Source organism: Poromitra crassiceps, assembly GCF_964638095.1.
Source record: "Poromitra crassiceps genome assembly, chromosome: 9".
NCBI lineage: Eukaryota > Metazoa > Chordata > Actinopteri > Beryciformes > Melamphaidae > Poromitra > Poromitra crassiceps.
Window position 1 is genome coordinate 7,245,681 of NC_139630.1, and position 26,309 is coordinate 7,271,989.

The window sequence follows — 26,309 nt, forward strand, 5'->3', positions numbered from 1 at the left end:
CAACAAGTTAACTATTTAAATTTCTACTTCAATGTAGAACAGTCATTTCTTACACATGAGATTACTTTTAGCCTTTTAGTCATAAAGATTATTGAAAGATATTCCATATTCCAGACTGAAATGCTATAAGAGAAGAGTATTAGCCAGAATGACATGAACATTTGGACACTTATTCAGCGGGTATCTTGCATGTTGCTTTCAGGTGCACTGTAAAAAAAAAAAAGTAAAAAAAAATGCAATTCCATCGCGGGGCACAGGGGCGCCCGCGGGGTGCATACGGCCCGCGGGCCGTATGTTGCCAATGTGTGGGCTAGAGCCTGATTATAATTCATATAAAGCCTGAATTATAATTCATATAGGCTAGAGCCTGAATAATAATAAATATGGGCTAGAGCCTGAATTCTAAAGCATACAGAATAGGCTAGAGCTTGTTGCCATAGCAGCAAATCCCTCCTTTACCCTCTTCTTGACAGCAGCGCTACAATCAAAGCATCAGTGAGTAAGGTACAGCTGTATGTTATTAAATATCCACTCTCCAAAAAAAGATGATGATAGAAAAATCCTTTCTGGGCTGGAGCCACACAAAGGATTGGGATGGCGGTGGGGTTATAAAGAACCTGCAAGGACTCTTAAGCCCATGGCACCTCAATCCAACATTCTACAACAAACACAGATGTTTGTTTGGTGTACCATGTGTGGTACGCCAATTAGGGTTGGCACGATGGACGATGGCATCGACCATCGTGATGGGCCGACCCCCCATCAACCTCTGAGCCTTCTACATAGGATCATCGTAATTCATTATCTGTTCATTACATTACATTACGTCATTTGGCAGACGCATTTATCCAAAGCGACTTACATTAACACATTGAGTGCCAGCGACGCCAAATGGCATCAGGAGAAATTTACCGTAGGCTGCCAGCGACGCCAAATGGCGTCAATAACTCCAAATTCATATTTTGACGGGGGGATGTCGATCTAAGCCTCTTACATCGCCTCTTACAATATGGGAGCTATTGAATGTGTCTAACCTATTTTACAGAACCCTTAGGTGGCGACAGTGCCCTCCCGAGTAGACAAAGGCCAGGAGAAAAGAGAGAAGAAGTCATGAGGAAATGGAATACGGAAATCGCATCGATATGCTTGAAGCATAACGTTAGCTGTGCCTGTGAACAGCAGTCATCTGCTGCCACAATTGAGCCCCATCCGTGTCCGCTGCGATAGTCCATCCATATGATTTAGTTGCCGACACGGCGACACCAGCGTCTTTCTGAAAAGTTACATTATTCTCAGCTGGGAGCCGAGGACATGCTGTAAAAAAGCGGGGGGATGCAGGCAGCGGACTTTTCAGTGCAGATCAAACTCAGAGCAAACCGCAGCAGAGACACGACTCCTCCCACCACGGAGGAGGAGGAGGAGGGGGGTGGGGCACGCAGGGCACTACAGCATACAACCATTGACAGTACACACACACCCAGGCAGCAGCAGGCTCGATGCATAGAGAGCAAACAAGCTAGAATAGGCTATCTGATGCCCACCAGCAGTAAATCAAGACCAGCAAGAAGGTGTAGGGTCTGCGCACGCAGGGGCCAGCGCTGCTGGTTGCAGCTAAAACATATTATTTGGCCAAACAAAATTCCTTTGTTTTCACTCTTTTATTGAAGGAAATTATTTTTGAGGTGTCATTATATCAGAAAATATTAGCTTCAGAGTCAATGATGTGCTTGAAATGTTTAATTTCACAAAAGGCTCATTATCTCAGCTTCAAGAAAAAAATTGCTGTTTTTGGCTAAATCAAGCTATCTTCTCCGGCTCATAACTAAAGAAGGGAAAATGGGATCAATAAACTTTTTTTTGCAGATGATAGAAGAGAGTCTCCTCGTTCTTTGTGCATGTTCGGTGTTTACATAGTAATATCACACAATATTCTGTGGGCCTCGAGAAATCACTGAAAACGCTCTGAAACTCTGGCACTGGGAGCGTCCGTTCTCCAAAAGTGGCTGGCACTCAATGTGTTAACACATTTTTGTCAGCAATAGAGCAATCAACTATGCAACACAGTCTATGACAACTACAACCTCTGAAGGAACAGTGGTACAAGTTTAGTTTAGGTTAGTAATTTTTTTTCAAATTAAAATTGTGCCGTTTTAATAATAAAAGAGGCCAAGTCCACTTACCGTGACGCGCGGGGGACGCGCCGGCGGCATTAAGCAAGGGCACCCAGTTCACTTCAGGAAAGCCTCCCCTCCCCCTCCTCCGCTCCACTGCTTCTCTGAACAGGGGGCGCTTGTTTAATGTCGCCGGGGCGTCCCCCGCGTGTGTCAAGTCAAGTCAAGTCAAGTCAAGTCAAGTCAAGTCAAGTCAAGTTTATTTGTATAGCACATTTCATACACAGAGGCAATTCAAAGTGCTTCACATAAAATGGATGACAGGAAAATAAAAGAATAAAATAAGAGAATAAAATGGACATTTAAAAGCATCACAACAAAACTTTAAAAAAGAGTATAAAAAGTGCATTAGGCAACAGGCGCAGCAGTTACAAAAAGAGCTAAAAACTTATAGAGGACTCATTGGGTTTGCATAATAGAATAAATCAATTTATCTACAGTATATTGAGTCCCCCGACATCATGACTATAAACATGACTACACACACATAGAACTCAGGTCTGGGTACGGTGTCCTCTTTTCCTCAATACTTTTCTCTAAACCTTGCTTAAAACGAGTACGGCTCTAGTAAGCTCCCCTTACGCGTGTGTCCCTCCTGACGCATCACCTCACCCTCTTCTGAGTATATCCGTAACCATCTCCCACACCTGCAGCGCAACGCTCAGGTCTGGGTACGGTGTCCTCTTTTCCTCTATACTGCAGTTTGGACGCCAAGCATACCCCCGCTTGTACCTTGCGTCATCTGTTGCCCGTCGACAAATAGGCCGGTTTTTTTCTCTAAACCTTGCTTAAAACGAGTACGGCTCAAGTAAGCTACGCGTGCGTCCCTCCTGACGCATCACCTCACCCTCTTGTGAGTATATCCGTATTATGGAACCATCCCCCCAACCTGCAGCTTTTAGCAGTAATTACAGTCATCTATGTTTTAAAACCAATTGTATAATAGTGATTGAGAAACAGCTGTCAGCAGTTAAAAGCGACGGTAAACATAAAAGTCTTTAGTCTATTTTTAAAAGTAAGTAACGTTGGGGCAGATCTGAGGTCTTCAGGCAGTTTGTTCCAGCTAGCAGAAGCATAGTGGGTAAATACGGCCTTCCCATGATTTGATTTGATCCTACGGACAGTTAATAAGCTGGACCCTGCTGACCTGAGAGGTCTAGACGGTTCGTAGCGTGGGAGCAATTCAGCGATGTATTTTGGCCCTAGGCCATTAATTGATTTATAGACTAATAACAGTATTTTAAAATCTATTCTATGACACACTGGCAACCAGTGTAAGGACTTAAGAACTGGAGTGATATGATCAGCTTTCTTAGTCTTCGTTAGAACTCTAGCAGCAGCATTCTGAATGAGCTGAAGTTGCCTAAGTTCTTTTTTGGAGAGACCAGAGAAAAGGCTATTGCAGTAGTCTAACCTACTATAGATGAAGGCGTGAATTAGTTTTTTAAGATCCTGTCTGTCTGGACATGTAGCCCCTAATTCTTGCTATATTTTTAACACATTCACTGCCAGCCTTTTTTCAATACTGTAGTTAGCTTCTGCCAGAGGGTTTTTTTTGAGGATTCTGGCTCATTTTACAAGAGCCGAGGATTCTTTTCTGCTTTGACTTTTTGAACACAAAGTTCACAAAAGTACTAATAGAATGTGTGCTTTCTCTGTCTAAAAGAGTTAGTTTGTAGAGTTAGTAGTTATGTAGATATTAGCCGTTGAGTACAGCATGGTTTCAGCGTCTGAAAATTTATTTTGAGATAAATGGCTTTTTGTGAAATTCGATAGAACAGTCACTTTAACCATTCATTTTTGGCATCAGTAAGACCGTCAGACATCTAAACAATAGTTTTGAACAGTAATTTCCTCCATAACAGCAGGAAACACCCCTCTCCCTTCAAACTCCTCCCTCCGTGTGTCTTCTCCTCCTTCCTCCTGCCTCTGCAGCGGGAGTGTCAAGCGCGTTGCTGCTGCTGCTGCTGCTGCTTGCCTGCCTGCGACGCTCCTTGTGCGAGTCAAGATGGGCCGGGGAATGCGTGGGCAATGGGCAGATGTTGATTCTGGCCTTTCTGCGGTGTTTCAAAGTGCGTTTCACCTATAATCTATTATGCAAATCGCTCTCCGCTCTCTGTGCTGCTGCTGCTGGCGCGGTCGCTCGGGCAAGTCTGGATGACTGTAAAATCGCCAAGCAATTTCCTTGAGAATGGCTTCCTCCCGTCGCTGTTTTTTCTTTGCTTTCGCTCGTCTGGGGGGAGCACTGTCAACACTTAGTGGGTCGGTAAAATAGATTATACACATTCAATACCTCCAATAATTGTATAGGAGACGTAAAAGGGATTGATCAACGCCCCACCGTCAAAATTTTTATTTTTATTTTTTTTGACGTGTTAACACGTCGTTGGCAGTCAACAGCTGGATTCTGAAAACGTGTTAACACGTCATTGGCAGTGAACGTGTTAAGATGATAAAAAGCTGATTTTCTAATTGACTTAACGTAAGGCTTCAGGGATCGAGACTCAAGGCGTGCAGTGATTTTAACACTATAAGGGCCGTCAAAGGGGTCACGTGACCCCTGTGAGTTAAAATAAAATATATCTTTGCACTCGATCGAGTTCCAAATCCCTACTTTCTTGACTTTTCCTAAATATGTCTGTTGTACGACCCTGTGTTCATACATTTTCAAAATCAGACCGATATCATGCGCTATCTACGCTTTGATGACAAGAGCACAAGGGCTGCCGGCCTTGTGGAGGACACATTTGCCATGATAGCAGAGACACCTCCCCTCTCCCCGGCCAGTACATTTAGCATTTGAATAGAATTCATTTCGCATTTGAATAGAATTGACAAGGAGACTCCACACAAGAGGTGCAAATGCGCAGCCTCTCATTCAAATGACTAGGGGTCAGTCGACCCCTCTTCTGGCCCTTGTGGTAGGTAAAAATGTCCCGGCTTTGCTAGTGTTAAGCTTTTGTTCTTTGGGACCAAAGACGATCACCTCTGTTTTGTCTTTGTTTAGCTGTAGGAAATTCTGGCGCATCCAGTTATTTATTTGGTCAATGCACTGGCACAATGATTCTATGGGAGCATAGTCAGCTGAGGAAAGAGTTATATACAGCTGAGTGTCATCTGCGTAGTTATGATAGGCTACTTTGTTTTTTTGGATAATTAGGCCTAGAGGGAGCATATAAAGGTTGAAGAGAACGGGCCCCATAATGGATCCTTGAGGCACCCCACAAGTCATACTAGTTAGGTCAGATGTGTAATTGCCAATGGAGACGAAGTACTTCCTGTCTTGAAGATAGGACCTGAACCACTGGAGGACCATACCCGATAGCCCAACCCAGTTTTCCAGTCTGTCCAATAATATTGAGTGGTCAACAGTGTCAAATGCAGCGCTAAGATCCAACAGCACTAGAATCGAATCTGAGTTCATTCTAATGTAATTTATGACTTTAGTAAGCGCGGTTTCTGTGCTGTGATGGGGGCGAAAGCCTGATTGGAGTTTATCTAGGAGATCATTTGAGGTTAGGAATCTATTGAGTTGTAGGTAAACAACCTTTTCAATTATTTTGCCTATAAAGGGTAGATTAGATATTGGTCTGTAGTTACTGATTACCGATGCATCAAGGCTACGCTAGTAAGGGTTTAATAACTGCAGTTTTCAGGGACTCAGGAAAAGTGCCGGTCAAAAGGGAGCTATTAACTATTTGCAATAGGTCTGATGACAGGCAGTTATAAACTCTTTTAAAAAAGCTTGTTGGAAGGGTATCGAGACAGCACGAAGATGATTTAAGGCCTTGCACAGTTTCCTCTAAGATGTTGTGATCGATAGGGCTGAACTGGGGCAAATTTATCGAACTAGGGATCTGTGGGTAGGATGATGTCACAGCATTTCTTGGTGTGGAGCCACTAATAGCCTGCCTGATATTAATAATTTTGTCCGTAAAAAAGGCAGCAAACTCATTACATTTGACAGTAGAGAGAAACTCAAGTGCTACACGGAGAGGCGGGTTAGTCAGTCTATCAACTGTGGCAAATAGAGTGCGTGCATTGTTCACATTTTTGTTAATGATATCGGAAAAGAACGATTGTCTCGACCTTTTCAGTTCGAGGTTTTAGGAGTGAAGGCTTTCTTTGTAAATATCATAGTGAATATGAAGATTACTTTTCCGCCATTTACGCTCAGCTTTCCTGCAATCTTTCTTTTTGCATCTAACGGACGCAGAATTTCGCCAGGGTGCTTTAATCTTGCCAGACAGCATTTTTAACCTAACATGCGCCACTCTATCAATAGCATTCAGGATTGTTGAATTGAAGTTATCGAGAATGTCATTGACAGAAGCTGATGTGGGAGGAGATAAAGAAAATTTCTCCATAAACAGCGCGGTTTGTGACCTATTAATGATCTCAGGGGAGATTTTAAAAAGATGCAAAGATGGTCAGACAACGCAACATCAATTGCGGCGGGGAGCAGGTAGGAGGCAGTAAGGGAGGGGGCGGAGGGGGATGTAAGGGAGGGGACTGTGGGGGGGGCAGGTTTGGGGTTGGCAGTGGTGGGGAGGGGGTGGGTCTGGGGGGGAGTGGGGCATGGCAGTATGGGAGGGGGCGGGAGGGGATGTGAGGGAGGGGACTGTGGAGGGGGCAGGTTTGGGGGCGGGAGGGTAGAACGAGGGGACTTAGGGAATGTCAGAGGGCTGACATTCCCTCTGGATGGACAGGCGTACTGGGGGATCATTGACAGTCCAGCGCTTATCAATTTGTTCATCCTGCTGGAGAATGGAATGGGGGAGGGGGGTGGGGAGAGCAGAGAGGTGGAGGAAGGGGCATTTTCATCCATCGTTTCATCCTGGGAGGGAGGCGTCTCCGATGGCTGTTGAAGGTGGTGGGGGATGGGTGTAGAGGCCCCGAAGACGGGGGGGGGGGGGGGGGGGGGGGGAATCGGTTGAGGCAGAGATGGGTGTTGCGTCTAGTCGGTTGGCCTCGAGTTGTGGCAGCTGTTGTTGCAAAGATGAGTCGTCTGGAAGCTGTATGGCCTCGCGGCGTCCCGGGTTGGAGATGGTGGAAGGGCACTTTCCTGGCCCTGGGATTATCTGGTGTTGGATGATTGATTTTGTAAACAAGGTTGGCAAAAAACAGCCTTGTCCCATCTCTGTTGAGTTGACCATTATGACTGTAGAGGTGACTGCGATCCCAGAAGAGATTGAAGTTGTCAATGAACTTCACATTATACCGAGGGCAGACAGTTGAAAGCCACGTGCTTAAGCCCAGGGACCTGGTGAATTTGTTGATTTTATATCCATTTGGGGGCAGGGGGCCGCTAATAAATGCCTCAATATCCAGTGTGGCCAGGAGCTTCAGTAGATCCAGGAAGTCACATTTTAATGTTTCAGATTGTTCTTTTAGAATGTCATTGGCTCCGACATGTAGGGTAATCTTGTTTACCGAGCTGTGAGTAGACAAGATTTCACAGGCTATCGCAGCTTCGGAGGGCCACCTAGCTTCGTTAGCATTGTCTGGAGCTGGCGCTAGCATGATGGTGGTTGCAGGTACATTACCCGATGAGGGAGCAGCTAACACTAAGTTAGCATTCGGCGTCGTAGCTTCTGTGAATCCATTGGAAAGAGAGCTCAAGTTAATTTGGCTCTGAGGCTGTGTAGAAATAATCCCAGTGTCTTTCAAACAAAAGATAGTAGTTTCTAGCATTGCAATTTTTTGAAGGTGGCCAGTACATCCTTTACAGGACGACATGCCCTTAGGTCAGTAACACAGGGTCCCAAAAATGTATATGGGCCGTAATAGCACCGAAAAATCCCGGAATTGTCGTAGAGCCACACCAGACAGGCTGGTAGATAGAGAGGCCGCAGGCAGGCAGGCAGGCAGGCAGATAGATAGCAAGCAAGCAGGCAAGCGATAGCAGAGCACAGCGTGCACACATCTGTACTCTCTGAAGGCTGAAATGAACTGTGTTGTTGTGAAAACTTTTTAAGACAAAGAAGAAACTTCACGTTCTTTCCTGTTTTCAACCCAAAGTGAATACAAGTCTTCAACCGTGAATTTAACTCGCCTGTTTCCAAAGTGAAAGTTGGAGTCGCTCCATATAGATACAGCAGTTTCGTTTCTCTAGCCCAGCGATCCTCAAAGTCCGGACTCCGGTCCGCATCCGGACCCAGACGCCGTCCTATCCGGACCGAGCCCTATAACCTACAAATCACTGAATAGTTACATTTTCACGGAGCATTTCTATTTTAACCGGCACATGCTTTTCTAGCCTTTACGGTACTGGTTTATCTGTCAGGAAGCTCACAGACCAATGCATGCGCTGTAAATCATCACACGTGATGCTACTCAGCCAATCAACAAGCGAATCGATCCTGCCTGCTGCTGCTGCGGGAGAGTTGACACACGGACGGAGGAGAGGCGAGACTCGGAGAAATGCGAGAGAAGTATTTCACATCGCGTGCTCAAAAGAAACGAGTAGACCGCGAAAACAAAGCTTTAGTTTGAATCCAGAGCAGGCAGACTCATGTTCATTCATTGGTGTCACGAGCAGTTCAAAACCAGTATGTCTCGTGAAGTGTGATGCGATCCTGACCAGCTGTCTATGGAAGTGCCACACATGAGCACACACACACTCAAATCCAGGGCGCACACACACCGCCATGCAAAGTTTGCATTGCGAGCGACCGATAGATAGAAAGACAGACAGACAGGCAGGCAGGCACAGACAAACAGAGTGGGAGCTCACTTCTATCAAGAGAAAAGGAGGTTTGGTGGCTGAGAGCCTGACTGATAAAATGTGAAATGGAGTTAAGAAAAGGAAGAAAAGGGGGAACTTATTTTTCTAAAATTAAAGCACTTTATTTTTAAGATGCAAATTTTTCCAAAGCACTCTGTTGTGTTATTTCTAAATGCAGCCATTATTTTACTTGAAATGAGAAAAGAACATGTATTTATTATTAGTGTAGGCTAGTTATTTATAATTAATCCAGTTAAATATGAAAACTGTAAATAAACATTATTGATGTTTATTTTGATTTAACAGTCAGTCATTGACTACATACAGACGTTGTACCATTAGGCTACTGCAATCATTGAAGTAGCCTAAGTTCAATGGCACTGAATCATAACGCAAGCTCAATGTTCCGGACCTTCGCTTGAGGACATTTTCTCTATCTGGACCTCTTAGAATTTTAATTGAGTGCCCCTGCTCTAGCCATTTCTCCTAAACTCTCTCTCATTACATTAGGTTCATTACGTTATACCAGCCTAAGTAATTCAGTCGGTTTTCTGCCAGCTAGTTAAATTCAACACACACACACGTTGTTGGTGAGTAACGTTAACGTTATTTGTTTTGCGCCATTCAAATTGCTATAGTGACAGCCACTGCCCACTTCAGTCGCCTGGCTCTGTGCTGTAGCACAGAGCAGAGGCTAATAGCCTATTCAAGCCTGCTGGTATCAGGTAGAGCTCGGGCTCAGCTGTCCTGTTAACGTGAACGCATTACAGCAACGCAGCGACTTAATAAATAATGAATTACTCCCCAACCCCACCCCCACCCCAATGACGATGCCATCGTGCAAAACAATGTTTCACTGTAAAACAATCACGATGGGTATTTTGGTGACATCGCACACCCCTAACGCCAATCAAACATTATTGGATAATGTTTGATTGGCGTGCCATGCGTTTTAGTCAACTGTCTGCTGCTCTCTCTTGTATGTTGATGTGTAACAGAAGGCTGTCTGCTGCTCTCTCTTGTATGTTGATGTGTAGAAGGCTGTCTGCTGCTCTCTCTTGTATGTTGATGTGTAGAAGGCTGTCTGCTGCTCTCTCTTGTATGTTGATGTGTAACAGAAGGCTGGCTGCTGCTCTCTCTTGTATGTTGATGTGTAACAGAAGGCTGTCTGCTGCTCTCTCTTGTATGTTGATGTGTAACAGAAGGCTGGCTGCTGCTCTCTCTTGTATGTTGATGTGTAACAGAAGGCTGGCTGCTGCTCTCTCTTGTATGTTGATGTGTAACAGAAGGCTGGCTGCTGCTCTCTCTTGTATGTTGATGTGTAACAGAAGGCTGGCTGCTGCTCTCTCTTGTATGTTGGTCTCTCTCTGGTCTTCCTGATAAAACCATCTACCCCCTCCAGCATGTTGTCAAAAAGGCCCAACAGCGACTACACGGACTCAGGCGCCTGAAGAAATTCGGGCTAAGGCCAAAAATCCTCAGGGACTTCTACAGAGGCACCATTGAAAGCCTGCTGACTGGCTGCTTCACCACCTGGTATGGGAACTGCACCACCATGGACCGCAGGGCGCTAAGAAGGGTGAGGCGCGCGGCCCAGCACGTAACAGGATGTGAGCTGCCAGAACTGCAAGATCTGTACAACCAGCGGTGCCTCAGGAGGTCCCTGAAGATCATCAAAGACACAAACCACCCCCACAACAGTCTGTTCTCCCTGCTACCCTCAGGGAGGAGATACAGGGTCCCAAGAGCACGCACAAATCGCTTGAGGGACAGTTTCTTCTCACAGGCCACGAGACTCCTTAACATACACAAATAGTGTAGTAGCCGTACTGTACCGCACTGTAGATGCTACCATTATGTATGACTAATGTTCAATAGTATGTAGGTATACGCTATTTGCACCTAACAGAATGTTATTATGTTTAATTATGTTTAAAGTATGTTCATGCCATTTGCACTATGGGGAGTGAATACGCACTGTCTGTGGCGTGTCTTACTGCTGTATTGCTTGTTGCCTCTTGTTTTATTTATATATCTTTTATTTTTTGCACTATGTTGTAACGGAGCCTATACAGCACAAGAATTTTGCATGTGATACTTGTACTACGGAGTGACAATAAAAATCTTGAATCTTGAATCTTGAATCCAAAATGCTGCTGCCAGGCTGGTCTCAGGCACCAGAATAAGGGACCACATCTCCCCAGTCCTTGTCTCTCTCCATTGGCTCCCAGTGAGGAAGAGAGTCAAATTTAAGATGCTGATGTTTGTCTACAAAGCCCTCAACGGTCTCGCCCCAGCCTACATTGAGGAACTCCTATTCCAATCCGTCAGCTCCAGGTCCCTCAGATCGAATGACCAACTGTGTCTGAAGGTCCCGCGGGCCAAACTGGTGACAAGGGGTTACCCGGCTTTTGCAGTGATGGCGCCAACACTGTGGAATAAGCTCCCTTTGAACATCAAGTATGCCAACACCTTACAGACTTGTAAGGCCTTGCTTAAAACCCACCTTTTCGCTCTAGATCAGTGGTGACCAAGTTTGGCCCGCGCTCTTTTTTTTTTTGGCCCGCCACGGATTTGGGGGTAAAATATATATATATATATATATTTAATATATATATATATATATATATATATATATATATATATATATATATATATATATATATATATATATTTTTTTTTTTTTTTTTTTTTCATTTTTTTTTTTTTTTTTTTTTTGCAGGCCAGGCCACCGGGCAGTTGCTTGACGTGCCCGATTATGCAGTCCGCGCCTGAATGGAGATGTCGGGACTCTTCTATCTACGATTAACGTTAATTTTGTGCAGCTGGTACTAAAAATACAACTGTTTTTAACTGGGTGTTTACTGATTAAATGTTTAAGCTCCCCACAAATGCAGATGTTTTTTTTTTATATATATAACCAATTGCAAATTATTACAATTACCAAACAGATAAAAAGTAGATTATTATATTGAAATGTTATTTTAGATTTAGAATGTTAATTTTCTATAAAACACAATACATTTTAATGTAATTCCACAACGTTTATTTTTGGCCCTCGGCTCTCCACCCAGATTGAGTTTTGGCCCTTCATGGGAAATAATTTGGGCACCCATGCTCTAGATGATCACTGAGTTACTTTGTTGTTGTGTTGTGTGTCTGAGGTGTACTGATGTTATCTGTCTATCTGCCTGGTTCCCTGTCTCCATTGTCCTGTCTATTCATTTCTTTTCTTTCTTTTTCTGCGCCCCGGACCGATGTAAAAGTTGGCTGTGGGGGCGCAATATAAATGAAAATATCATATCATATCATATCATATCATATCATATCATATCGTCGCTGTCGTTCCAGGACCTCGAATTTCCAAAACAGAAACTTTTCAGGAAGTAAAAAAAACATGTTTGCTCTTAAAATACTGAACCAAATGTCGTCAAAGTTGGCACATGTCTTAATTATAGTTAGTTTCCCGCTGAATGTGTCATTACTTTATTAATATCTTACCTGGATAAGCTCAAATGATGTTGTTTATATTATCAGTCCGACTTGGAAGCACTTTCTACCGGCCAGTCAAGCGGGAGAGAGTCGCATACTCATGCACGAGCCCCCAAGCTCCAGGCCGCGGGGGCGCGCGCAGGAGCAGGAGAGCCACAACACGCACACACACACACGCGCACACGTTTCACGAACACATTATCACCGACGGTGAAATGTTGCCATGGACACATAACAACAAAACAACACGTGGGGCCACCGAGTAGCATAACATAGCATCAACGTTATGTTTCCAGACTCACCCGGTCTGGTCTGTACCCGTGTCAAGTGACTACGTTAGCAAGCAACAGGCAGGAAGTTAGGCGCAGTGCCACCTAAAACAAGTTGGAAGGAAGTTGGGTTGTTTTGCCTTCAGAGTAAAAGCATAAATTGTGTCATGAGAAAAAAATATTTTTTGAGCTGTGCAGGGCAACAAATGGTTAGAGAAGTATAATAGTATTAAAAATTCAAATCGAAAGTCTAATTTTGAGAGAAAAAATCTGATATAGCCTATATATATTTTTTTTTTGCTGATCCGAAAAATCCGTGATCCGTGGCTCAAAATCCGTCACGCGATCCGATCCGTGGGTTTTCTGATCCGTCCCAGCCCTAAATACAGGTCATATAGGTCTCACTTCTTTATATCCACATATAGGCCATATATGTACACAATACAAGGTATATGCCTCCTATATAGGTCATTTACAAATATGTTTGTATACACTGTGTCATAATCCATATATACCCAGCGAGCACAAAACGTTTTTTCAACGTTGATTTTTAGTTTAAATCTGGGTGATATTGGGTTTGAACGTCTAAGACCTAATTTCACCCTCTTTTCAACCGGCTAAAATGCGGTTACAACGTAAACGTGTAAAAAAACACAATTTGGTTCATCATATTGTTAAAACATTTGTTGTAGTTTGGAATAGAGACAATATTGATAGTGTGTGAATTGGCATTTTATTGTCTTTTATTGTGTAACTGAGAGTTGAAATCTGGTCTACACGAAAACTACATTTCAACGCATTTTATGTCACATGAAATATCATAAATATGGGACTATAGGCTATGTGGTGCCAGCAAAAAGCTTCCAGGACACAACTATGGTTAATAGTTTAGCGCAATACTATAAAATAATGAATTCAGTTCCTGCAGCAACGCGCATGTGCAAGTACTTACTTGCTAGCTATACTAACGGTGACTGACTAGACTAGACCAAAGCAAGTCTGCACCGGTCTGCACCAAGTGCGGAACGAGGTGCTCTGGGCACACTATGTTATTGTAACAGACTGTATACGAGGCTCTGTGTAGGCCTACCTCCTGAGTCTCTGGTGTTAAATGAAGTTAACCTCTGAAGCCGTACAGCCTACAGACTATAGATGCACACAAACACACAACATAATTTTAGTCTGTTACATAATATGACTCGTACGCATCACATAAAATAACTTGTCCTCCCGATCGCTGACAATTGTGTAGTCTACGTTGTGTGCGAGAGAGTATATAATGTGCCCGGCTCTCTGGTTAGTATAAGAAAATGTATAGCTCAGCACGTAGAGCGGGGTTCGAATCCCGTGTGCGCTGCTAAATTTTTAATTTAAGATCCTACATATAGGTACATATATGTACATATAGGTTTCCCATATATGGTGCATACATAAAATTGGCCGATTTCCTATATTATATGTACATATAGGTACATATATGTACATATATATATAGGTACATATATGTACATATAATATAGGAATTTTAGCCAATTTTATGTATGCACCATATATGGGAAAACTATATGTGGCCCTATATTAAAACATATAGGGTACATATAGATTCTTTCCATGTGGGTTGTACTTGTTGATATAAGAAAACAAGAGGTAGGAGAAATTATGTTAGGATTGGGATTAGGCTTAAATATGAGTTGCCAATTGTATGTACTGTTGAGTAGGATTTAACATCTGAAAGCTGAGTGAACAGTATTTTCTACTTCTAGTAGTATTTAGAGCTGAAACCTGAACTGAACTAGGGCTGCAAGATTTAGAAAAAAATATCTCATTGCTATTATTTTGTCTGATACATTGCAATTGCAATATGATTCATGATAGAGGGATTGATCATTTAAACATCATTATTCTCATTTTAATTGAAAAACTTAAAAATGATTATGGTGTGATTTTTTTGTAGGGATCAATTTGGATTAATTGTGCAGCCCTAACCTGAACAGTATTTTCATACCTGTAGCATTTCTCCCACATGACATGAACACATCATAAGCCCCATCATAAGCCCCACACGAAAGGTCAGGTAATATATATGTGTGTGTTAGTGATGCGCGGGTCACCCAGAACCCGCCGGGTCCTGCGGGCTGGGCCGCCCCGCAGGCGGGCTGGGCCGCCCAGCAGAAATTATTATGAAAATATCACGGGTGCGGGCGAGGCAGGCTCAGAACATGACAAAGCAACATTATTAAATAATTTAGAGCAGTGAAACACGCAGAGTAATTAACCTTAAAGACGTGAACTCTCTCTCACACGTAGGTACACACAATCAGACAGACTCCTGCTGCACTCTCTATAGCCTACATGGAGTAAAGAAACGCTTCAATGAGGTAGCCTATGTGCTCTCAAAACAAACATTTTGGAAGGATTATTCGCTGTAATGGGCTACATGCACAACTCCACTACTTCCTGAAATTAGTACAGCTTCTTTATTTCCTGTCATCACTATTGGATGAACTGATTAATGTCAGGTGTGCTGCAATCACAACAATGATCAGGCACACCTGATTAATCAGTTCATCCCATAGTGTAGGACAGGAAATAAAGAAGCTGTACTACAGTAATTTCAGGAAGTAAAGAAGTTGTGCATGTAGTCTATTATTATTTGAAGTGTCCATAAAACTAATGCCACCGCAGATTTTCTGTTGTGGACTCGACTGTGATCTATTTGTCAAATTTACGGCTGTGAACAATTGAGAGGGCATGAGGTAATTAAAAGAAATCAGACAGCGGGTCTAGCAATATATCTGCAAGCCGTGTACGCACCTGCTGCACTACTACGTTTAGTAGCCTACTACTGCAACATGGCCAATTGAGAGCGCATGAGGTAATTAAAAGAAATGGGGAAGAATAAGAACTGTTTCTGTAGACTGCCTAGTGCCTACCTCTATACCTGCTACCTCCATTTGAAATACTGCAGTCACGCCATCCGCACTTTGGGGAAGCGTAGTCGCGCTATCTGAAGACCATGGATTAATTGAAGAAAGACCGACATGAAAGCAGCCGCACAACTCATCCAGAGCAGTAGGCTACAACTGTTGTCACGCAGGCAGCATGTGAGTGTCTGTGCGTGTGTGTGTGTGTGTGAGAGAGAGAGGGGAGAGAGACAGTTATTAGCTACTTTGCACACCTTGGAAGCTCTGCTGTGCTCCTCCTGAGTCCAGAGACATATTACATTAAATTGGCCATTGCGGGCTGCTGGGTTGGGCTGGGTTGGGAATTTTCATATATGTTAACGGGCTGGGCGGGGCGGGCTGGCTCCAATGACGGGTTGGGTTGGGGCGGGCCTTAAAAAACCCTGACTAGTGTGTGTGTATATATATATATATATATCATCTGAATAAGAAATTAATTATATTCTGATGACTTTAACTTGAATATATATATACAGTATATATATATAGATATAGATATATATCTATATCTATATATATCTATATATAGATATATATAGAGAGAGAGAGAGAGAGATATAGATATAGATATACACACATATTTATTAGAGATGTGCGGGCTGCAGTTATAACCGCGCAGTTATATCCCGCCCCGCAGGTGGGGCGGATCATAAAAATAAACATTCTGATTAATAGCGGATGGGTTGTGGGCGGGGAAAATGATGTATCATTAATGAAGAACATTAATATTAATTACGTTATCTAGTCGATATACGTATTTTAAGCTTAATTTTTCGTCAGGCACATGTTAGCCGCCTATTGTTCGCAAGGACCCATAAAGGACCCAGGGCAGTGGTAAACAAATAGCCACACGTCAACGTCGATGCCTCCTTTCTTACTTCCTATATGGTCAATGATGTCAAACGTCCACCAGAACGTCAAACAGGAGTCTCCACTGAAGACACGTTGGAAGAGAAGACGCGCTCGTATGTGCTGGACTGGATTATAATACAGCATGGAAATTTATTTGGAGTCGACTGCAGCGATCGCACCGACGGCAGCAGAAACAGTAAGTTCATCTACATCTATATATATATATATATATATATATATATATATATATATATATATATATATTATTTTTACATTTAACCAGGTAAAAAAAACTGGCCAAGAGGGCAACATAAAAACATACATAATTGGCCTGGTTATTTAAAAACCTTACAAGGCTACTACTAGTAGGCTACTACTGTATTAGTACTGACTGAATATGGTGGGGAAACAATAACAAATAATTGAAATAAAAATATATATATGTTCAAATAAATATATAAGTGCTTTGCCACGCACGCACACACGCACAAACGCAAAGAAATACGCTTTTTTTTTGTTTGGTATTCGAATATATTCGAACGAATATGTTTTGCTTAGAGGGAATATTCGAATATCATTTTGGGGCCATTTTGACAGCCCTACTCCCAACCCTTAGCATATCTCATGCCTCGCAGCATTAGGCCATGCCTCCCAAGCCTTGGCATCTCCCGTGCCTTGTTGCATTAGGCCACGCCTCCCAAACCTTGGCATCTCCCGTGCCTTGTTTCATTAGGCCAAGCCTCCCAAACCTTGGCATCTCCCATGCCTCGTTGCATTAGGCCACGCCTCCCAAACCTTGGCATCTCCCGTGCCTTGTTGCATTAGGCCACGCCTCCCAAACCTTGGCATCTCCCGTGCCTTGTTTCATTAGGCCAAGCCTCCCAAACCTTGGCATCTCCCGTGCCTTGTTTCATTAGGCCAAGCCTCCCAAACCTTGGCATCTCCCGTGCCTTGTTGCATTAGGCCACGCCTCCCAAACCTTGGCATCTCCCGTGCCTTGTTTCATTAGGCCAAGCCTCCCAAACCTTGGCATCTCCCATGCCTTGTTGCATTAGGCCACGCCTCCAAAGCCTTGGCCTCTCCCGTGCCTCGCTGCATTAGGCCACAGCCACGGAGGCAATAGGCCCAGGGCTCTATCACTGCATCGGCCTATGAACTGCGGCCAACGCCAGACGCAGCGCAGATTAGTGGGCGTGGACTAGGGTTGTCACGATACCAAAATTATGACTTCGATACCGATACCTGCCTAAATATCGCGATACTCGATACTTAAACGATACCACGGCAAAAAGCTAAAACAACAGGAAAAGTCGTGTAATAATGGACGACAGAAGAACATGGGAGTTAAAATTCATGTTTTGAGTCTTCATCATACTTTATGTGGTGTTCAAAGATAGCTGGGGAAGGCTGCCTCAACTGATTCTGCTGGCATCTCATTTGACTCAATAGAAAATGAGGAAATGTGTTCAGTAGAGCGCAGAATAGAATAATGTCTGTTCAGTCTACTTTAGTGTAATCTGAGTTTGAGCTTCATCATTAAGTGCCAGATTTACAGTTAATCTCATGTATCTTTATTTATTTCCACAATAAAATGTATGTGGTAGCCTATGTGGTGTCAAGTGTTTTCTTGTTTGTTCATACATGTAGGCTAGGTGAGTTTTTGACAATTAGTATAACATTAATCATGGATTATTCTAAATAAATAAATAATTCTCAGTGTTATTAAAGCTTTTACATGGTAATATGCAGTAATCTGATGTTCCTTATACTTAGTGTATGTGATTTATTTGACAGTTAACGTTATACAGTTTGCAACCTCATATCACTCTTAAACACCGTCATATAGCCTACCCCCTTGGCAGAGGTTAGGCGCATTGCCTTTAATTGCCTCGTCAAACGAACTGAAAAACGTTTGCTTGTCACAAAATAAATCACACTCGCTTGACTTGACGTTATCACATTCGCTAAACTGTGACACTTTGTACTAGTCGGATCGTCTGTTGGAGAGATGCTTTGGCAAGTCAAGTGGACGTGTTGTCTCCCTTTTGCCTGTGTAAACATCGTTTTACAGACGGACAGCTTTGATGTCCGTGCATGCTTCGGCATAGCCGTTGTAATCTGACTGTATGGTTGTAATATTAAGTGCTGACTCCGCCCGTGTGTGGGCCAGATTCAACATACGCTGTTAGAAATGACAAGCAAACCCTATCCTGCTGCTCTCAGGTAGGATAGAGGCTGCAGTGAAGGCGAAGCGCTGTGTGTGTCAGACAGGCAGAGCGAACGAGAGAGAGAGAGAGAGAGAGAGAGAGAGAGAGAGAGGGAGAAAAGCCAGCAGGCAAAATCCGTAGAGATTCAACACATTAACGTTGCTTCCCATGGTCAGAAAAAGTCGCCAGATTTGTTGCTAGTTGCCTTTGAGAAATAAAGTCGCCACGTGGGTCTGAAAAGTAGCTAAATAATGTATATCGACAAAGTCGCCAAGTTGGCAACACTGCATGTCCACCCGATCGGCTGAACAGAGGACTGGAGAGTGGAGTGTCAGTGAGACAGGGGAGGGCGGACTTGGCACGCCCACAGGGAGTTGAAACAGACAGCGCAAAGCTGCAGCACACAGACTCCGGTGGAGAAACAGACGGTGGCACATGGATGCAACGCAACTCATGTCATTTTTAAAAGTACCGGTACTAAATTAACGTGGTATAGTATCCTTTTTAACGTCAGGGTATCGCGGTACTGTTGTAGTACCGGTATACCGTGCAACCCTAGCGTGGACCAGCGCACTCAATATTTTGGTATATTGAGTAATATGTTGGCCTTAAGCATTATAACCACGCCTTTTAAGCGTACAATTATGCACAATCTGCTCATTGGAGAAGTGCAGTAAACGGATCACAAGCTTCCCTTTTAAGCTCCAATTCCACGGAGCGATCCAGTCCGGGCAGAAAAGCCAAGCACTGCAGAGCTCCCCCCCTTCCTTTCATCCCCGTCTGTCTCTATATTATTCCATATTATTATGCTTCTCAAAAACCAATCTTACTGCAGTTTAAATACTGCAAGCATGTAAATACGCTAGACTATAGCAAGATCAAAGTGAAAAGAATGTTCTAAACGCATCAGCTAGAAAAATATAGCCTATCCCTATGTCATGATGAGATTAGATTGGTGAAAGTTTGTCCAGAATGATATCGTTTTCTCTCCCCTGCTGCACAGGTAGGATGATGCACATAAATATAGCCTACATTATGTAAAGTCATTGCATAAATGTGTTTTTATTGTAAAAGAAAATGTGAAGTAAGTCGTCTTATTGGAGCGACATCACAGTAGGAAGTCACTGTAGAACCGTGTTACGGCTGTCACTCATCTCCTAAATTACGTTAAATCTGCGAGGGATATATATACCACCAGGATAACATATATGTTTCACATAGGGTTGTGTTTTGATTTCGAGATTATATTTTGTCCAATATTGAAATGTTCTAGAAATCCATGTTGTGTTAACATTACACATTATTATTATTATCTACCTTTCTATCTATTTAGGCTCATTTGGTTGCTATTTATTATCGAAATGTATTAGCCCAATGCATGCTGGGAGATTTCACATTTGTGGCTTTGGTAGGGAAGCCAGGCAGTGAACATTTGTTTGGGCAGAATTATCTCATTTTCTCTTGCCTTTTCTTCTCCCCCACTGCACAGGTAGGATGATGCAACAGCCTCTGAATGTCAGGGGCTCAAAACTGTCATATTATAAAAAACTGGCATGTTGTTATACTACGTATGGTATAACAACTTATTTTTCATCGGTCTTTGTGCATGTCTGAGCGCGAGAGAGAGGGAGTGAGAGAGAGAGAGAGAGTGGGGGGGGGGAGAGATTGTGAGATCGGCAGAGGACACCTGTGCGTAAATACGCAGAGGAATATCCGCGGCGCACTGAATAAGGCCTGGTTTTCAAAAGCGCAAAGCGCGGAGAAGATATCGTTAGGTCGGTATTTAAGGCCGAAATGCCCATTCTGGCCTATTCTGGCACTGCGCCACGCCTCTTCGGCTTAAAGTGCATTTCGGGGCCTAAAACCATGATGCTATTTTCCTGAGGCAGGCGCAAGGCGCGTTTTTCTGCGTTTAACGCCAGTTTCTGCGCCTAAGGCCTGTGGGGAAATAGAGTCCCCAGTGTTGTGGAGCCATCTGCTCACTGACCGCTCCTCTGTGGAGTCTCTGCTGTGTTGGGAACATACAGTCACCTTGAAGCCTCCATGAACAGGCTCCCTCACACGTGCCAAGCAGAATGCTTGCCAGCTCCTCGGGCCTCTGTGTGAAGGCCGTTTGAGGCATTTCAAGGAGCACTGGCCTACTCCTACTCAGGCTGGGATGCTCGAAATTCAGAGCGCTTAATTTACTGGCCTACTTGTGTTCTTCTGATTCACATTCTTCCCACATTCTGATTTGCTGGTCTTTTACTTATACCTACTCCCTTTACTTAATACCCTACCCCCCTTTTTCCACATCTGCTCAGGGACTATAGATGAAAATTAGCTCTCTTGCTAACTCTGGTGCATTTACTGTATATGGATGTGGAAACTGACATGTTGATGAATGTACATTGTCCCTGGTAAATAAATGAATAAATAAAATAAATAACAAACATCTGCCACTGTCTATAGAGTACCGCAGGAATGAGTCCGGAAGACCTCCGGTTCCTACGTGTAAAATTCAATGTGATTTTTGTATTGGGGATTTTGTTTAAATGCTTGAAATAAAGGTCTGTGGTTACCAAAAGTTTATGAAACAGCAAAGTTTGTGACCACTTTTATGATTTTCGAAGCGTAAATTAGTTTCAATATCAATATCACAATAATCATAAAGTTATTTCCCCCCCAATATGAATAGATATCACGATTAGGGATGGGTACCGAACTTCGTACTTTTACAGGCACCGACCGAAAGGGGGCGGTACTACCGAGTTATCCACATTTCGGAACGCATCTGAGTAATAGAAGAGAGTGGGTAAAATAGAAATTCCGACGGAACCTTAAGGCAACACGCGAGAGTGCGTTATGTCAGTATGTCACTCTACCTGAAACATCAACAAACAGGACCAGCCGAGAATGTGGCTACACTTTACCAAGATAGACTCAGACAACACTGGTTGCAACATATGTGATGTGAATTGCAAAGCTGGCCAGGGAAACACCTCAAACTTGAGGAAGCATGGTCAAACACAAGATGTATTTAGCTAAATGCTGAAGACTGTAACGTCTTAGATAGGCTGAGGGTGAATGAAGCAGATACCGCACCGCAGCTAACATTAGCAGCACCTCCTCAGCTGTAACGTTGAGAGAGGCATTGACTTCTACAACATCAGGTAACATTATTTAATTAGCTAGCGTTAGCTGGATAAGTTGTTTCACTGTCATTGTGGTTGTTAGATAACGGGGCTTTTCACTGTCTTCACAACGACTGCAAAACAGAGATCGCTAACGTTACTCTTGCTGCAGTAATTGTCAAGGGTTCAACAGAACGTATTTCCTCAGCCTGTAAAATGCTTTTTATTTCATGTTGATAGCTATATCAACATGAAATAAAAAGCATTTGAGAGCTTAAACCCGCGGCTTTTTATTTGGAAGGGTTACATTTGCCGTAATCTTTATTAACATTTCTTAAAATGCATTAGAATCTTTTTATTTTTATTTTTTGGGGTTGAAGATTAAAAAAAAAATTATGAACATTAGAGCAAATATAATACGAAAAGCCAAAGGGTTAAGCTCTCAAATGCTTTTTATTTTATGTTTCTATGTGCTACAGAGCCTGAGATATGAAGGCTGTAGTGAATACTGACCGCTCTCTCTGAGAAGTTTGGACTTTTTTTTTTTTTACAACTGTAATTTTTTTGTTATTAGAGTGTGTAAAGTACCGAAAATTGTACCGTTTTGGGTACCGTACCGAATTCCAGGTACCAGTATCGTACCGGTATCGGTTCAAATGTGAACGGTACCCATCCCTAATCACGATAGGGTTCCAGGTATGCAAAATAGCATTAAATAAACAGATTAATGTTAATCTCATTGAGCCAAATGGTCCAAATGGTAATGACATTAGGTGATTAGGCCAGGGGCCCAGGGGTTCCTAAACTTTTCAAACCAAATTTCCCAGGGACCACTTCCACTGCAGGGACCACTTCCACTGCAGGGACCACTTCCACTGCAGGGACCACTTTCACTGCAGGGAGCAATTCCACTGCCGATATACCAACAATTGTCCCCAGAAAATAAAATTTGCTGAGTTAACCATCGAGCTAAATAACAACATACGGACTGGTTCAAAACACACACACACACACACACACACACACACACACACACACACACACACACAAACACCTGCCAACATTAGGCTGAAATTTTTTTTTGCCCAAATTTAGCCTAACTTCTGAGCGTTATTTAGCCACTTTCCTAGGCACAAACCTACCCCAAGGCTGTTGAATTATCATATTTCCCACCACTTCCTCAGAACAAAGAGAAAGACTGAATGCTACTGAATACGCTAAGCATCAGTAGTGAATCCACAGAGGATAACAGACGGGATGTGTCAGTAGTGAATCCACAGAGGTTAACAGACGGGATGTGTCAGTAGTGAATCCACAGAGGATAACAGATGGGATGTGTCCGTAGTGAATCCACAGAGGATAGCAGAGGGGGTGTGTCAGTAGTGAATCCACAGAGGATAGCAGACGGGATGTGTCAGTAGTGAATCCACAGAGGTTAACAGACGGGATGTGTCAGTAGTGAATCCACAGAGGTTAACAGAGGGGATGTGTCAGTAGTGAATCCACAGAGGTTAACAGACGGGATGTGTCAGTAGTGAATCCACAGAGGATAGCAGACGGGATGTGTCAGTAGTGAATCCACAGAGGTTAACAGACGGGATGTGTCAGTAGTGAATCCACAGAGGATAACAGATGGGATGTGTCAGTAGTGAATCCACGGAGGATAACAGATGGAATGTGTCAGTAGTGAATCCACAGAGGTTAACAGACGGGATGTGTCAGTAGTGAATCCACAGAGGTTAACAGAGGGGATGTGTCAGTAGTGAATCGACAGAGGATAGCAGACGGGATGTGTCAGTAGTGAATCCACAGAGGTTAACAGACGGGATGTGTCAGTAGTGAATCCACAGAGGATAACATATGGGATGTGTCAGTAGTGAATCCACAGAGGATAGCAGAGGGGATGTGTCAGTAGTGAATCCACAGAGGATAGCAGACGGGATGTGTCAGTAGTGAATCCACAGAGGATAGCAGAGGGGATGTGTCAGTATTGACTCCACAGAGGATAGCAGAGGGGATGTGTCAGTAGTGAATCCACAGAGGATAACAGACGGAATGTGTCAGTAGTGAATCCAGAGAGGATAACAGACGGAATGTGTCAGTAGTGAATCCACAGAGGATAACAGACGGGATGTGTCAGTAGTGAATCCACAAAGGTTAACAGACGGGATGTGTCAGTAGTGAATCCACAGAGGATAGCAGACGGGATGTCAGTAGTGAATCCACAGAGGATAACAGATGGAATGTGTCAGTAGTGAATCCACAGAGGATAACAGACGGAATGTGTCAGTAGTGAATCCACAGAGGATAACAGATGTGATGTCAGTAGTGAATCCACAGAGGATAACAGACGGAATGTGTCAGTAGTGAATCCACAGAGGATAACAGACGGAATGTGTCAGTAGTGAATCCACAGAGGATAACAGACGTGGTGTCAGTAGTGAATCCACAGAGGATAACAGACGGGATGTCAGTAGTGAATCCACATTGCAGAGGATAACAGCCTTTGACATAACAAAAACAACAAACGGACAAAAACAACAAACAAAAACAACAACAAAAACAAACAAAAAGTCTTTGACAATCTTGAGATTGTCAAAGGCTTTTTGTAGCAAAGAGCAGGCCGCGTCTTCAAAAGGCCACCTGGATGTGTGTAGCAGACAGACAGCGGTAGACCTCCAGCTTGATGGTAATGAGAGACTGGTGCTGCTAACGTGTTTTGAACCGGAGTGAATGTTCTGAAGAGGCTGCCACTCGCTGTTAGAAGTTATAACCCTGTCATTTTGTCAAGTGAGAGATGAAAGCACTGATACTCGGGGGGGGGGGGGGGGGACTCTGGAAATGCAGTGGAAGACCATTTACACCTTAGAACAATAATATAATGTCCCGGTAAGGCAGGCCTCGGCAAACACAATAACACTACATATGAGTAGTTAATCCCCATCAAATAATGTCCATTGTGATAGATATAAATATATATGCATGCAAATTCCACATGGATCAAGGATGATAAAATAGGCTAAATACAAATATTTAAGTTAAATATGCATCAAATGTAAACATCTACAAATTCAACATACACCTGCCTATTGCAAGAGTGGTTATATAATATAGCTATAAAGTGTCCTGGATAAGCAAATGAGGGAAATAAAGGCATTATGAATATAACAAGTTAGCAGATATCCACGTGTGGATATCAACAATATCAACAATATCTCATCCATCTAGGTCTAATACATTCTCAGCACAACATGGACATGGACAAATTTATCATCCCCGCATAATCTGTGTAATTTAGCCTGTGGCGATTATGTAATTCGTCATTGATGATCTGTCGTGGAATGACCCGCTGTTGATGGACGCAGCATCCGAGTGGACCAGTAGCTGATCCCTGCCAAGAGGACGCCACACCAAACTTCGCGGGAAAATCTCACAATTTCAGGATTCCTTGCTTGTCGGTGCACATGTGATGCACATATGCCTTGTAGAACGTGGATTCAAGGAACGAGATGACCTACTCTTCATTTCGGCATACATCTAATGTCATCAAACAGCACCACTTCAATTAAATGTAAACTTGTCTAATTGGTTCGCCTGTCATTCCCGTGATTTCCCTTCAGTAAAATAGACCGCGGTGGGCGTGTGTACCAATAAAAAAAATAGAATAAGCTGCTTGGTGGGTTACATGAATGCCGAAAGTAGGCTAACACACAACTCCAACGATTCACAAAATGTATCAAGTCGTGTTCTGTGTGTGGTATGCACGTTCCACAATAAGCAAGGTGATATTAAATTGGAAGACTTTTAATTGAATTCGGTAACCATTAAAAACGGAATGTGTGTTAACCCAAGGGGAGACAGACAGCTTCCAATGGGGCTGGAATAGGTGTGAATTGTGAAACATGCATGCCTTACCTTGGTCAGCTGTGCTATCTTCTTGCTCATCTTCAGGTGCAGGTCCTGGGTGTATTCCATGGCGAGGCCGGCCTGGAAGCTGGCTGAAGCCGTGGAGGATGCACTGTGTCTGGGCTGAGCCTGTGCGGATGCAGGGCTGTAATACTGCTGCCAACCCGAGCCGGTCGCCATCTTCACAACGATGCTTCAGATAGGTACACGGGCTGATGCTGTGATCTGATCACAAGCTGGAGTCAGCTGGCCTGTCTGTGGCGGAATGTGGACACTGCTAACGTCAGCTTCAATCCGTGGAGAAAAAAACAATAATCAAAAAGATGAAGCTCTGTTAGCCAGTAGCTTGTTGAAAAATGGGTTCATTTTGCGCAGTTATGGGCAGGAATACACCACACACGATATACAAATTTGTAGACTATTTTTTAAGCCCCAAATACGCTGTCTACTACCATCTATTGGTCCTCGGAGGGCTAGGCAGATCAGCGGCTCCTGTGTGCTGTCACCTGCCGCTGGCGTGGAGCTGTTACTTGGCTAGCTGGCTGGCCCCGCGTCAGTCACCTTGATTATACCCACATCTCTCCACGAAACGCGTTCAGACTGCTCTCT

The 26,309-nt window shown here is 43.4% G+C and overlaps 1 protein-coding gene across 1 annotated transcript in view; it reads right to left on the reverse strand.

The window, feature by feature from the left end:
• Nucleotides 1-25,880, reverse strand: part of fam184ab (family with sequence similarity 184 member Ab) — a gene marked incomplete at both ends in the record, with an annotated part of 541,527 nt that extends 515,647 nt beyond the window's left edge. The window contains one exon of the mRNA XM_083643220.1: nt 25,710-25,880. Coding sequence (XP_083499346.1) covers nt 25,710-25,880 — 171 coding nt within the window. The remainder of the gene's footprint in view (nt 1-25,709) is intronic.
• Nucleotides 25,881-26,309: the final 429 nt, after the last annotated feature.